The following is a 15,841-nucleotide window of genomic DNA, read 5'->3' on the forward strand; positions in this document are numbered from 1 at the left end:
ATGTGGAATGGTTTCTGCTATTCAGGGCTCAGGACCCAACAATACTGCCATCTGGCCAGCTTAATCCCAAAGGACTGAAAGTCAGCCTGCACAAAACTACTGTCAAGAAATTCCTGTAATTAACCTAATTAGTAGATAACCGCTTTAACCCACCGGAACAGATCCAAGTTATCTTTCTGCTATTACAAATCTTTTCCACTGGCTTAAATAATTGCATTGAAGCAACAGATGCATCAGTTGGCACTCCTTCCCTGCCTTCGCAAAACTGTGATTATGCAAAAACTTCTACAAATTCAGGTTCAAATTCTACAAAGCCTTCTGCTCAGAGGAATCATAAAATGACAGGGAAAAGAAATACAGAAAGAGAGAAGAAATAAGTAAATACAGAAAAGGCACAGGAACTTCATATCCACCCCGCTATAGAGAATGTAAGCTGAGGTTTTTAGAAACTTTGCATGAAAGGTTTTATTTTTGTTGTTGTTGGGTTTTTTTTGTTTTGTTTTAATTAAAACAACTGAAGTACAACACTGTTTAGGGAACTTTTCCCTGGCAGTTGAAGAAAATTAGACCACGAGATCTCTTCAATATATCACCTCAAGCATTCACAAATTCCATCCCATCGCTTTACGAACCTTCACAAACTTCCCAATGCTATGCAAAATGGATCAGCTTCACTTTGTTTCCTTTGCAATCTGCATCAGTTTAACACATTACTAACACACGCACAGTATGTGATGACATTAAGTAGCCACAAATCAACAGAGCAAAATCCCTCCACTTGGTGCATTCATAGTTGTGTGGTTCGAGTTTGTTGTAAATTCACTCAGTTTAAATTTTCTGAGAAAAACCAAACTGATAAAACTTCAATCTTCAGAAACACCAAGCAAGCCAAATTTTAATTCTTTACAGATTCTTTCAAATAACTGCAGAGTAGAGCATGGGAAGTGAGTCTGGTTGGTTACTTACGATATTGTTGGATGAGAACTAGGCAACGTTTTGGAAGGTGCGTCATACTGCTCTGTAAATCAAAAACGAAGTGGTTGGTTTTGCTTGCCCCATGTGAACCATATTTTACCTTATGGGCTTTGAGTGTCAGATTAGAAAGTCTCTCTCTTCCAGGGTGTAATCGTTTGCCAGTGGGATTATTCACCACCCCAAATAGGATTTCCTAACAGAATTCCTAACAGGACACTGTTTGTTCTCTGCCGAACTGCTGCCTTAATTTCCAGGTAAGTAAAGGACACAATCTCCTAAGCACTATCTAAACTCCTTAGTATTCAGCCAAGCCCAGGAAATTGGCTTCTTAATCAAGATGAACATCTGATACTCTCCCCAGTGTTTAACACAGCACACAAAGCTATCTGCCAGTTCATACGTATCACTGTGTGTTATTTGGACTTCTACTTACTGTGATTCTGTGCTACAGATGTGATATGCTGCGATTCCTGGAAAGAAAAGACAAAGCGAAAAGTTGAGAATAAAACAAGCAGATCTCTCTTAATAGCTACATATCAGTGATTTCAGCGTGTTATAAAAGCCTGCCTTGCCAAAGTTTGCCTTTGAGCTGCCTATGAGTTTCAGCTGCTTTGACGTATTTTAGCATTGACAAACTGCCATGTGTTGCTGCCGTCAGGAATGCGCTGCTGGCACCTTCATGGTATGTGCCTTTATGAAGAAATATAGAACATTTTAGCAGAGCTGCCAAATATTTCTGTTTAAAGCAGGCATCAAATATTTTTGTTGAAAACGAAGACCAAACCTTTTTTTGTGTTGTGACAGAGACATGATGCTGAACATGTTTCTGCACAGCAGTCTCAACTAGAGCCACTGTGCTTTAATTTATCAGACTTCTACAGAAGAGAATCTCTCCTATCAGCCTTCATCTATGAAAGGTAGATAAAAATCAGATGGAAGCATGTGCCAGAGCTAGGAAACCCCCCTAATCTATCAAAAAGTCTGGAAAAAGAGGCTGATTTACCTTTGTTGGAAAGGGGAATTTGGAGGGCTCTGCAGCACTTGGCGTGTGAATAGCTGTCAAGAGAGGTGGCCATGAGTGTGTCATTTCCTGGAAAGAGATGGAGAGAAGCAAAATGCAGTATTTCCATTGATACACGCAGGTGAATTTTTAAGCTTAAGACTTGCATGGCTCTACCTGAAGTTCCTGTGGACACTGAAGATAGTGTGGTGTGGTGAGAAGCCCTGCTTTGGGCAGAGCACCCACCCCAGGGAGAGGGCTCACTCCCAACAAGAACACCTGCATAGCTCAAGCTGCACCGCACAGTTTGCCTCAAGGCTTGAAAGAAAATGTGTGTGGGGAGCATGTCTGTGCAAAGTGCATTTTGTACTTTTGGCAGCAAGTACATCAACTGCAGTATTAAAATCTCTACTGGGCTGGAATTTGCAGTTGCCTTTTTTTTTTTTTTTTTAAGAAAGCTCAGAAGTGTTTCCAGGTTCCTTATCAATCAAGAATAGAGTAAGGCACGAAAACTTACAGGGAAATAAACCCACACTGCTCCCTTTGGCTGCACCAAGCTGCAGTACGTGACACATCCTGGGATGCACCAAGCTTTTTTTTTTTACATTTTTTTACATTTTTTTACATTACAGGCAGGAAGCCCAGTGCCACACCTCCAGCTGTCACCGGAGTTGGTGGCTTTGATTCTCTGCAGCGTACCCAAAGATCCACTTCTTCTGGATAATAAACTGAAGCACAGCAGGATTTCTGTTCATACTATTTTAATGTGGGAAAAACAGAGTTAAGCATGGAGACCTGGTATTTCAGAGCACCTACCTTCAAAATTTCCTCAACACACTGGCTATCACTGGGCAAGGTTTGCTACAACAAAAAAGAGGGAAGAAGAATGAGTTTAAGGCATGCACTCATCAAATGTTTGCTTACCACTGATTATATAAACTTCATGGAAACCCATTTAAAAAAACAAGGTAAAAAGTAAGAGGCTTCCAGAAGGATCAGCCACTAAGATTCTCTGCATTTTGTGACTTCCTGATTATTTCTACACACCCACGTGCACTCAGCCAACAAAGAAATGAAAGCCCTAAGCTTGAGAAAACACACTTAAAGACCACTTATAAGTCTTTGAGTGGAAACATTGTGCACCAGATCCTTGACTCCTATGAACATCACAGAATCACAGAATTGAATCATTGAACAGCTTGGATTGGAAGGGAACCCAAGGATTACCAGGTTCCAAGCTCCCCGCCACAGCCAGGGCTGCCAACCACCACACCTGGTACTAGATCAGGTTGCCCAGAGCCCCATCCAACCTGGCCTCAAACACCTCCAGACAGGCAGCCACAACCTCTCTGGGCAGTCTGTGCCAGCACTTCACCATCCTCTCATGAAAAATCTCCGACTGATCTAAATCAGTCTAAATCTGCCCTCTGTTTGTTTAAAACCATTCCCCCTTGTCCTATCACTGTTTTCCTGTGTAAAAAGTTAATTTCTCTCACGTTTATAAACTCCCTTTAAATACTGGAAGGCCGTAATGAGGTCTCCCCACAGCCTTCTCCAAAATGAACAAGCCCAGCTCCTTCAGCTTGTCTTCAGAGGAGACGAGCTCCAGCTCTTGAATCATCTTTTGGCCCTCCTCTGGACCCTCTTCAACAGCTCCCCGTCCTTCCTGTTCGGAGCCCCAGATCTGGACACAGTACTCCAGCTGAGGCTTCATGAGGGCAAAATAGAGAAGGACAATCACCTCCCTGTCCTGCTGGCCACCCTTCTGATGGAGCCCAGGATACCATTGGCCTTCTAGGCTGCCAGAGCACTGCAGGCTCGCTTTAAGATTTTCATCTACCAGGACCCCTAAGTCCTTCTCAGCAGGGCTACTCTCAAGAGTTCTTGAGAAGAACTCTGTATGTTCTTCATACAGACTGTATACATATCTGGGATTACCTTGACCCAAGTGCAAAATCTTGCACTTTGCTTTGTTGAGCCTCATTAGGTTCACATGGGTCCATCTGCCAAGTTTATCTAAGTCCCTCTGGATGGCATCCCTTCCTTCTGTCATTTGAAATTATAACTGCAAAAGCAATTCAGCTATAATGCTGCACTTCAGAGAAACGCCTTGGAACCACCACCAAGTAGGCATCCATTATCTTTCTTTGTTTCCTAACTTTGCCACTGTAAAAAAGTTCACCAACATTAATGCTAAAAAAAAATACCACTGGGTTCCCATTTAGAGCTGCTTCCCGATTAATATTTCAGTATTTTAATACAAATACTGACCCTCACACTTATTTCTGCATGACAACCACAACGGTTTTCACCATTAGAACGGAGAGAAGAACGCCAGACACCAGGGTGAACCTCCAAGGATGCTCTCATGCTCTGTATCACAAAACAGGCTGGAATGCATCCATCAGCTATCAGCAGAGCATGCCCTGGAAGCCTGTGCGATTTTGCAGAACACAAAGGGAAAGCATTGCTATCAGAACTGCAGCAGTAGAAAAAAGACCCCTGCAAACCACAGGAGAACGGATGGCACATGGGAATCACTGCAGCCAGCAAGGAGAAAAGAAAAGCAACCAGGCTGCAACAAGTAAAAGGAGCATGGGAAAGCTGCTAAAACACAATTTTCCTCTCATTCCTTACAAGTTGAGGAATTGTTACTGAGAGTTTTTGGTTTGCTTTTGTTGGTTTTTGTTTTGTTGTTGTTTTGTGTTTTTTTTTTTTTTTTTACAAAATTATTGGAATTTTTAAAAGGAAAAATAAAGAATTTGACCTAAAAGTTGTTGAGATGATTAAGTCTTTGCACAATTTCCTTAAGCTATGAATTAAGTTGTGGCAAGTCAAACCAAAGATTACGCAGAGATTGAGAAATGAGCTGGATTTTAAGGACACAAACACTTCTTTCCCAACTGCAGGATGGGAATACTTGCATAGACCAACGTTTTCCTTGATGCTACTAATATACAGAGCCCAAAACCATTTATGTGAGGTACTGCCCAGTGCAGTGCTACACGAGCAGTTTGCACGTGGCCTGTCTGCAATCTCAGCACCTGGCACCCCTATACTCAGTGCACAACATTCAACAGTACTCCTGTTTGCATGCCTAGAGGAAATAATACGTTCTTTAAAGATGTTATGTGGTTTTCTCACTCAGAGATGGGTTCTTTTCCTAAAGCAAAGTTAAACAAAGTCATGCAGTGTCAACACATACTGTGCAAAATCTCATTCACGATCATGGGTAGGAATGTTCTGTTGGGGTTAATACACATATATGCCATAGTACTGTATCAATTACAAGGCTAGACCAAAATGACCAGATGTTGAAACTGAATAAAGAAGCAGCACAAGTTTGGAAAATCAAATGATGGGGTACATATTTCAGAAGTTTTCAATTTCTCAGTAGTCCCAGCTCTAATTGCTAATATTATTCAACCATTTAAGATCATGCTTTTCTCAGAGTCTGCAGGAATTAGGCTCTTAAAGGCAAATCAATTCTTTGCAAATAAATTCTACTTACTAAGACCAAAGTCAAGCACAGTAACTTTTTAATTCTTTTCAAAAAAAGATGGTCCATTATGATATTTGTTACCAATAACAGTGAGTACAAAGGATTCACACAGAGGGTGGTAAAGCACTGGAACAGGTTGCCCAAGGAGGTTGTGGATGCCCCATCCCTGGAGGCAATCAAGGCCAGGCTGGGCAGCCTGGTCTGGTGGTTGGTGACCCTGCACATGGCAGGGAGGTTGAAACTAGATGATCATTGTGGTCCTTTTCAACCTAGGCCATTCTATGATTCTATGATGCTCTGCAGTACTCAAGTGAAGTACTTTCAAAACGAAAGCACTGATCACCACTTTGAGAGCAGAGCACAGGCTTCCCAGACCTTCTCTCTTCACCGTGCCATTCTGGACCACTCCTGTTTATCTGAGAACACCCAGTGCTAGAGTCACAGCCCCTGGGGCACTTGTAGGAGGAAGCACTTTCCAAGTCACACAGGAGCTGCAGCCATTGAGCAGGCTGACTTTTGATGTCAACATTATTTTAGCACTAGTGTGGTTTCCCTTGCATGACAAGGGTAATTTTGTACGCACATTTCCTTCACAAACCCTCTGCTGCCAGCCTGAGAAATTATTTGACTGTCAATTCTGATCTTCATCTGAGTTCAGTGAGGAGGCAAGAACAGAACTATACAGTTAGGACTCTTAACTCTCTTAACTGAGAAAGTCTAGGTGCTATTTTCAAACCTTAAGGGAAATGTAGGAAATATTTCCAAATGCTTCCAAGCTGAGGAACTAAACTATGGGAAAAAAACACACGGACAGCCTTTTACTTGTAAGGCAACTTTTCCTATTGTCTTACAATTGATCTACATGCAAAAAAGAGTAGTTTTAGATTTGATGCTCTGAAAGTGAGAGCAGTGCTTTACGAGAAGCTGTGTCACTGTACATCACACACAAACTTTGATGCAAAGCAGCATCCCTGGGCTGGATATCAAACACATACCACACCTCAGGGCTGCAGCCAGCTGTGCCCAAAGCTCCTCAGCCACTCCTCTAGCGTGTCCTTAAACATCCTGCTACAAGACCACTGCTCTTAAGGCTCATTCTTAACTTCCAGTTGTAAAAGCAGTGCCAAAGGCCCTGCTCCTGGGGTCTAGTATCATGATGTGACACAAACCAACCATGTTTATTCCTGCTGCCAACAGCTGTGTGCCTGGCAAAGGTGTGGCCATACAACCACAAGGAAAAGCTCTCTCATTAAAATATTGTTGGTGCAGGAACTGATTTTCTAAACTTAACTCTTAGATAAGGAAAAGGTATTGCTATGTAGTCACTACTCAAGCAGCCGAAGAGAAAGAATGATTGCCTAAAAATTGAAATAATCAATTAGGTACTAATTTATTGCTGAAGTAATAAATGTTTGTCATGGAGATGATGAAAATTCGCTGCAAAAGCTTGGGAGGGAGGGAGATACTGTGGAAAATTCAGTCAACTACCTCTTTAGAACTCAGTCAGAATGAAACATGAGACTTGACACTCTGAAGCACAGAACACTAAGCTGCATGGCACAGCACAGCAAGAACACCACTACTTTCTGGATGTTATTTCAGAAATTAACACACTGGTAGAGTCATATTTTAGAAACAGCGCAGCATACCCTACCAGTTAATACCAGGATGATGCTACGGGGCTGTCCCAGCTGCCCTCTGAAGTCACTCATCACTCTGACCACGCTCATCACAAACCAGAGCTGACACACACTTTGGTGTAGTCACTCGTTGCTGCTGGACAGGGCAAGGGCACGAGAACTGCTGTGGTGCCAGGAGGAAAGAGCAGTACCAGCAGGCTGCTAGAGCACGCATCACTGTGCTGACACAGGAGACACCCACGGAGCATCCCTGAGCTACAAAACGCCCTTCACCTGAGTTCACCAGAGTCCACAAAGAGCAATAAAACGTGAAGCATGATAACCACCCCCCTCCACTTCCACAGCATTAGGAAACAGAGCAAAACCAGAAAGTTGCTCAGATCAGTGTTAGGAGAGTATTAAGGTGATGCCCAACACAGGAAAATAAATTTGGAAGAAAATGCATCTCTTGAATAAGTTACTCAGAGGAATACCATCAAAGTACTCAAATGAGGCCAATTCCCTCTCTCCAGCAGCACTGGGAACAGCAGGTTGACCCGTGCCTGCCCCCTGGTCTCCGGCCCCCATGCCAGCACTGCATGACCTGTCTCCCTTGTCACACGGTGAGCTCTCTATCCCCAGCAGCCCCCTAGGGTGCAGATGGAGTGCCCACAGTCCGCAGCCAGAAGTGAGGTCGCTGTAGCCGCCAGCTCAGCACTTACCTCTGTCAGCATCACTCACCACCTTCCTACATGGCAAGGGAGATTTCCTGTTTTCACACACCCCCCCATCAGCCCTGATCGGTGTCAGGAGGTTACGGTGTCTTTTGTGCTGGTAGTAGCTCTGCCAGGAAAGAACTTTTAATCTCTTCCTTCGCGCTGAGCCGTGAGCGCGGTGACGCTCCCAGGTACAGCTCCCTTGGCTCCTCTCCGAAAAACGCACTCTCAAGCACACGGTTGCTTAGCAATATTTGCCTTCCCCCTGTACGGTTTCAACTGGCAACTTCTGTCCCTTTGGTACTTTGCACCAGGGCAAGAAACAGTGTGGAGAGTTCTGAAATCCACATCAGGTTGGCAGAAGGTGTTCCGCGTGAGCTGCTGCAGCTGCTTTGGCGTGGGGCTGCTGGTTTGTTTCCAGCCTGGGTTAAACACATCGCTTCTTCCAAAGAGGAGGCACACAAGGGAAAAATGTCTTTTGCCTCCAGTGGGACCCACCTATTAAATCAAGCACAACGAGTCGCTTTTTCTGTTTACGTTATTCTAGCTGCATGCTTTGGCTCAGTTGAAAAAAAAAAAAAACACAAAAGAAACAAAATAACACTGCTATATAATTTTCCCCTGTCCTCTGGGATTGGGTTTGATTCCTCCTAACATACTTTAAGTGCATCAGATGAGAGAAAAAAAGGGGTTCCACAACCTTTCAGTGCACCTGAAGCATAGAAGCTGCCCACAGCACTGCACCCAAACTCTGTCTGATCCAAAGTGCTTGCAGCTGCCTGGGGAATGCTGGTTGGGATCAGTGCCTCTGACAGATCAGCAGTGCAGCTGGGGATGCTAGACCATGCCAGGAGAAAAAAGAAACACAATTCACATGAGATCAGAAAAAGCAGTAACTGTTTTCAACTCAGAGAGTCACAGAGGACTGCAAAGAACATGTGGGATCGCAGCAGCAAGCAAAGTCCTGTGTTTCCCTCTTCCAAAGATGAAGTGCACACTTTCAAGCACCACAGGGCCCAGCACAAGGGAGTGGTGACACCGAACTTCCATTCCTTCTAACCAAGCTGGGCAAATTGCTTGTGTCATGCCTGAGAGCAAGCATCAGCCCAGATCCAGCTGCCTGATGCCCTGCAATATATCCCAATGATGCACAGCCCCCCCGGTTCATAAGAGACACTTGTAGTGGAATGGCTACTGTTACAATTCTTCAATAAATCAGAAATTAAAATCACCTCTGGTTGGCTGTGAAGTCACCCTGCCAGAAGACCTGGCTGTCACAAGCTCTCAGCCTTCCCAGATTGCCCTTTTTCACATTATTGCTTACAACACTAAGCAGTGACGCTTGTTATAAGCCACAAACCTGCACAGAAGGAACCCAAGCTGTACTTTCACCTACTGCTTTTCCTCACAGCAACTCCCTCTCTGAGATGCTGCTATGTAGCCACCACTGCAATCCCTATGCCCCAGCAGCTGGCAGATCATTTCCCCTTGCAAGCCTTCTGCCCTAACGAGCTGCCTGGCAAAACACAGCAGCAAATGCAGCTGCAGCGCTCAGCCGCAGTTGGCCACGGTTATTTCCATTCCCATGCTAATTTTTTAATAGATAGTTCTATGCAATCAGCTCCCTTCTCTGAATTGTTGCTTTCCTAAAGTTGCAATCAAAGCAGCTGCTATCCATGTGCAAAGATGCAAGCAATGACAGCAATGGTTAATCCTTTCAAGCAGAAGATGGGACTTGCCTGTAGGAGCCAAAAATAATTCTTCAGAGGTAGGATATGGGCACACAGCCCATAATATCAGAGTTCTAATCCTCTTTTGAGTTGTGCCAATGCAAGGGTTACAAACAGGGAAACTGAAGGAGCCATGTTGCTCAAGACACACTTGATCGTAACCCCAGGTTCCCACCAAGTGCTAACACTACCTACTAGAAATGTGCTTTAACTGGGAGAGGCTGAGCATACATCCCAGTCCACACAGTGCTGCTGTGCTGCAGTTAAGAGATCCTGGCCAAGTGCCCAGAAGAAATGTGGCAAGTGAAATTGTCCTCACATTATCTTTGTGTCACATATACACTTCTCCGCTTTCTAAGGGACAGCTGGAGCTTTACTGAGCAGCTTATCAACCATACTGCTTTCCCAGAGTATTACCTTGTGCCCCAGATCACACTAATAACACCAACCTTTCAGGACAGATTCATTTTATTTTGAACCCACTCCCCCAGTGCTGCATCTGAATGTATTCATTCACCCTCTGTAAACTGTGTGTGTTAGTTCACATTGTACAGATGGAGGTTTGGAGATTTTAATCACAACCACAACTGTAGGTATGCATTTTACTGCTTAACAAGAGCATTCCTTGCTCTTGGGGCCTTAAGTTGAGAATCCAGGAATAACAACAGTCATTCATGTTTGACCTGCTGTTTTGTAGCTGTGAATCAACAAAAAGACAAATTTATGCAGTGCTTGTGAAGCAAGGAAACCCTTCTCGAATCCCATCCAACACCTCTGACCATGAAGTGGGTCATGGGGAAACACTTAACTTTATGGTGCAAAACAAACAAACAAACAGAAGCAAACAAACAAAAAAAAGGGGAGAGAAATCAATCTCATTTGTTAAGTCAGTTGCTTCTCAATTTACTTCCCACTTTGTAGGTGAAAGAGTCATCCCATGATGTCTCATTAGAAGGGACAAAAGGAGATACCGACCAACATTAATAAAACTGTCAGGAAAAAAAGTCCAGTGCTGCACATTTGTTTAGACTCTATGCCCTTAAGAATGCTTCAGGATGTATCAACACTGTCTCTCAAAGCAGCCTCGCTGATTCCTGGCCCTGCCATCAAGCCTATTTCTTTTAAGACACCACTGTCTTTGTAAACAGAAGCAATAAGAAGGGGACAAAGTCCAAATGTAAGGTTTTTTATTCAGACTAGAGGGAAAATAATGTTGAGTTTCTGTTTGTGAATGCAAAGTGAGTCACTGCTGTTATCTGCTGTGGATTCACCTGCCCTGCAGTGGATCTGATCATCTGTTCAGACAGGAAGGCTCAACTCCTCAGTGCTGCCAGGAGCAAGAGCTGCCCATAATGAATCCACAGCTGCAGGTGATAGATGCCTTTGAAATTCAATTAACCACAAAACACATGCTAGAAGACATGGCTTTCCTAAATGATGTCAAGGGACATCACAGGGAAGAAGCTGCTTCCTAAAAGCAAACAGCCCACTCTCCCACCCATCTCACACCGCACATCCAGCACAGAGCTTATCCAGGTACCCAACCACGTAAATAAATTGGAATTAGGGTTCTGTCTAGCACAGAATCATTTCCTGCATTAGTTTCAACTCCCTTTCTATGGTGTTCTTCTTAGGCCACAGACCAATAGCACTTCTGCCTCATTAGAGTGCAGGATTTCTGACATGCATTGAGCTCTAGAGATATGTGCTTAATGGAAAGTGAGTGGAAAGAAGGTCACTCAGCAGACCACATCATCACCAAAGCTGCCCCATCTTAGCTTAGATTAATGCAGATGCACACACAAGGTAACACAAAGACCATGTGGATGTGAAAAAAGATAAGATGGATATAGAAATGGAGCCAAGAGAGCTGAGAGAGAATAAGTAGTCTCATTTCTGACAAATAACCATTTTTTTCTCTAGAGAAAAAAATAAATACAAAAAGAACCAGGCTTTAAAAGTACAGTTATAAAGCAAGTTGATGCTTTTAAACTTTTGGGTAATGAGGAATGGGTAATGAAGAAGATAAGACTCCACGTTGCTTTACTACCCCCCTAGGAGTAAAACATCTGGTCAAGCAAATAATAAACTTCAGAACACACTGCTCTTCCCACTTTGAGTTACAATTCGTTTTGCCAAATCAACATTGAAGCAAATACTGTCTCTCAGCATGAAACTATTTTCACAACTTCTTGACAATGTTACATTACCAGCTTCCTGTTTTTCCACATGAAACTGCCTACAGCTATTTGCAGCTGATCAAAACATCTTCCAACACTTTACCAGGAAAAGCAGACGGCATCCACCCTATTCCTTTTTATTAGAAAGTGTCTCCATAGATCTCCTCACCCAAACATCCCAGAAATCAGCACTGGGAGATCCACGTGCCACAGGACACAGATAAGCCTAAGGATGAGCACAGCAATGCTCCCCAAAACACGCTCAACAATGCTGTTTTATAAAACTTGATGTACCAGCAAAGGAGGTCTCTCTCTTCCTTGTCCCATCCAGGAGAAAACCAAGCAGAATTCTACCTCAAAATGCACCTTCTAGAAATGATAACATGCACAGCCATCAGTGTTTCGGCAGCCTCTGTTATTCAACGCCCTGCTTTCCCACAGCTGAACCCTGCCAGCAACAAAGCCCTCTGACAATTGCACTCACCTCAGTGGGCTCAGAAGAGATGTTCAATTTGGATAACTTGACCTTGGTGCTTGCCTTCAAATCTGAGATGTTTTCATATGGTTCACCGTGGTATTCCTCCAGCAGAGGCTTGAGATCTGGTGACTCCACTGGAGCCTGCTCTTGGCCATCCATTGGTCTGACGTAGGCAGTTGGTTTCTGCTGCATTGAACTGGTTTTTGATGGCAAAGGTGGGGGAAAGGGTTGAGAGGAAGGCTGAGTGGTGCCAGCCAAGATAATGGCTGAGTTGTCCTGACTTCTACTCTCCCGTGAGCCCACCGCTCGGTCCTGAGGTGATTGAGTGTAGGCTGGCCCATGACCTTTGCTGCTGTTCTGTGACTTGGAATTAGAGTGCTGGATGGAATGTAGAGGTGACAGGGGTGCCACTGGAGAAGACAAAGATGGCAGCAATGGGGAAAGCTCCAAAAGAGTGGCTTGAGGTTCAGGAGCACGACCTCCGCCACCAGGATGCCTGTCAGTTCTGTTGTGGTGAGAACTGGCATGACTGTCTGGCCTGCCACGCTTATGTTCCTGACCTTGGCTCCAGCTGCTGAACGAGCTGTGACTCTTGGCATGCCAGCCTGGAGCTGGTCCTGTTCCTGGTTGTGCCTTTTGGTGGGGAGCGTAGTGGCCTGGACGGGGAGGAGCAATGACCGGAGGTCCCATGTGTGAATAGTGGGTTGCATGGTGGAATGAAGATGATAACGTACGGCTGGTCTTTTCAGGGAAGGATGGGCGATTGGGCTTTCTCTGTGGAATCTGAGGAACGTCGTTCTCTGGTATCCCTATGAGATTCTGATGGCACCTGTCATTAATAAGATCCTGCAAGTCATCATAATTGCCCAGCATATTCTGAATACGGCTTGACAACTCATCCTCTTTATTAGTCTGAAACAGAAGAACAGAGTGGGAAATCTGAAAAGCACAGAAAAAACCAATCCCTTAGATCCAGCTTAAGAAGAGATACCCTCTGAGATCTTATTTTAATCACCACAAGTTAAGCTATCAAGGTCAACTTGTTTCTGCAGGCAGTCTCTGCAAAGCAGATCGTGCTGCTCTTATCAGTATTACTCCCTGGAGCAGATGCTGAAGGCACACCTGTTTTCAACCACAGCTGCAAACAGATATGTAGCCCAGTCACTCGTGAGAACTCTCCCATCAACTCCCAGACTTCAGGAGACCTCCAAAAGAATCTGCCCCACCCGAAGTCCACACTGCATGTTACCACCTGTGGAATTTTAAGTGCACACACTATTATCCCCAGTTGAGTAGATGGGACCAACGTGCAGCCCCTCACCACTACCTTGTACGGCTCAGGAAAGAGTGGGGTGTTCTCAGGGAACCTGTCTTTCTCCTGCAGAGCCTCCTGATTCCGCCTCTGTCTCTCCTGAATACGCAGCAAGTTTCTGTCCTCATTGTACAAGCTTTAGGAAAGAGAGAATGAGAGAATGGTTAATGTTTCACAGCAGTCTTATCAACGAATTCACTTTGTGCGGAACCCTTTGTTTTCAGATAACTACATCCAGCACAGCATCTTGAAATGCACAGGTTGATTACAGGCAATAAGTTGGTCACACCTAGTATTTGCAATACTGCAACACAATGTAACACACAACATACAGCACACATCCTTCTCACAGATTTCCACTGCCAACACCATTTATCAAGAAAGGTGGGAAGAAGGAAAATAATCATCCATCTAATGGTGAAAAGCAATCTGAGAAGTATTACTCATTACTTCAGTTCTTCACTTGGGAGAAAAATCAATTTCAGAGTTTGAATTTTACCAACTTTAAAAACTGGCTTGAAAACCCCCACTTGGATACTCACTGCTTACTTAGGAAACCATGTAGCTGCATTTAAAGTCATCACATAACCATGTTTAAAGAGATGGTCTCAGGAATTTGGAAAACCCAACACAGAAGCACTTCATTCTTCCTGAAAAACAGACACCCCCCTCACTTCACCAGCCTTACATCAAAACAGCAATATAACTGTCTCACACACACAGCAGGAAGACTCCATGGAAAACCAGACATTGCAAGCTGCATTTCTGCAGGAGGCAGCATGGTGGTGAAGGAGAAGAGAAATGCCTGTGTCTGCATACTTTGCCAATGAGATTTTTCTTCTCAGGTATCTGTAAATGTTAGAGCAGTGGGTCCCCTTATTCTGCAGTGGTGCCTCACAGCAGAGCTTCATCTTGCAAGGTCTGGTTTTCCATGGAGTCTTCCTGCTGTGTGTGTGAGACATGGACTGTGGAGACATGGAGACATGGACATGTGAAACTTTCTTGTGTGTCCCAGTCTGGCAAGGAATCATCACATCTTGCCCACAGTGATGCCTCCTCAGTCATCACACACTGTCAAATAATCAAAATTCAGCTGTCCCCAGAGAATAGGTCTGACTGCTGCAGTGTGGTTTTCCTGACTCCAAGAGAGCTCTGGAAATGATGCTGCCGAGTGGGAAATTTCCATAAATGGAACTGCAGCAAGGAGGTACTTATTCTACTGAGACAGATAAACATATTTAGGGGTTAAACTATGCACATTTAAAATAGTTTCCAACTTTGCTAGTGCTGGACTGTTCCCAAACACAGCAAAACCAGAAGCTTCCAGTAAGCACTACGTACCTCGCTTCTGAAAACAATGCAAGTTAAAAAATAAAAAGGAATCACACATCACTGGTTTGGTAAACATACAATCTATCTGCTAAAAACGATACGCAAGAGAAACATTTCCTCTGTGCATCTGATGGCATCCAGCAAGTAAAAAAATGTCCTACATATCATTAATTTGCTGCACAGCTGCCTTATGAGTGCTGGCAGATGAGCAACATACCAACTGCAGAAGACAACAAATTAGGAAGACTGATAAAGGGAGCTAGAAGAAATTGTGGCTACATCCACTACTCGAAACTGTGTGCAAGCGATTTCTTAAATGAATGCATTTCATGTTGACAGTATTTTCTAAACGATTCTGTCTGAGTTATCTGGAAAATTTTTACTGAATGAAACATCACCTTCCAAGCATTCCAGGAAGTAGAAAAGGATTCTGTAAATATTCTTCATGTAAACTCACAGAAATTCCCTTTAGAGCAAACATGGAAAAGCCCCAGAAGATGATCTAACATCTAAGACATTGTCCGCTAGCACAAAGTGGACCTCCCTGTACACATAATGAGATTATGGCCGCATTTCAGGACATGGACACCAACTGCAGAGAACATTTATTAGATGAGCAGGACTTGACCTGGAGCAGCTCCTCTTTCCCCCAGCTCACTTCCCATGTAGTTGCAGAAGGCAATGCAATGGGGAGGTCAGACACCTCATCCCGCATTTGCTGGCTTCCCCTGCAGGTTGCACAGCTCTCCTGCAAGAAGAGCTCTCTTTGGACTCAACAGCACCTTCACTGCCCTAACTTTTGGCCATGGAAGCCAGCACCGTGCACTGGCTACCAACAGTGCTCAGCTCCATGACAAAGACCCAACAGGAACATGCAGTTCCCTGAGTCCCTCCCCATCCCAGCCACACCAGTGGCAAGAAATACAATTACAATGAACTCCTCTTCCTGGGGATACAAGCAGAGATTTGCTGCCATAATGAGACCTGGAAGCATTTG

General features: G+C 44.2%; 1 protein-coding gene across 6 annotated transcripts in view; it reads right to left on the minus strand.

The window, feature by feature from the left end:
• AFF1 (ALF transcription elongation factor 1) overlaps positions 1-15,841 on the minus strand; it is a 58,477-nt gene that overhangs the window by 21,033 nt on the left and 21,603 nt on the right. For all 6 annotated transcript variants that reach the window (XM_031596657.2, XM_031596653.2, XM_031596655.2 and 3 more), the window contains 6 exons: positions 13,528-13,648; positions 12,207-13,112; positions 2,792-2,836; positions 1,979-2,065; positions 1,409-1,445; positions 967-1,018 (listed from right to left, as the gene is read on the minus strand). In XM_031596657.2, coding sequence (XP_031452517.2) covers positions 967-1,018; positions 1,409-1,445; positions 1,979-2,065; positions 2,792-2,836; positions 12,207-13,112; positions 13,528-13,648 — 1,248 coding nt within the window. The remainder of the gene's footprint in view (positions 1-966; positions 1,019-1,408; positions 1,446-1,978; positions 2,066-2,791; positions 2,837-12,206; positions 13,113-13,527; positions 13,649-15,841) is intronic.

The sequence above is a fragment of the Phasianus colchicus genome, chromosome 4 (genome assembly GCF_987193195.1).
Source record: "Phasianus colchicus chromosome 4, bPhaCol1.hap1.1, whole genome shotgun sequence".
In the NCBI taxonomy this organism is placed as follows: domain Eukaryota; kingdom Metazoa; phylum Chordata; class Aves; order Galliformes; family Phasianidae; genus Phasianus; species Phasianus colchicus.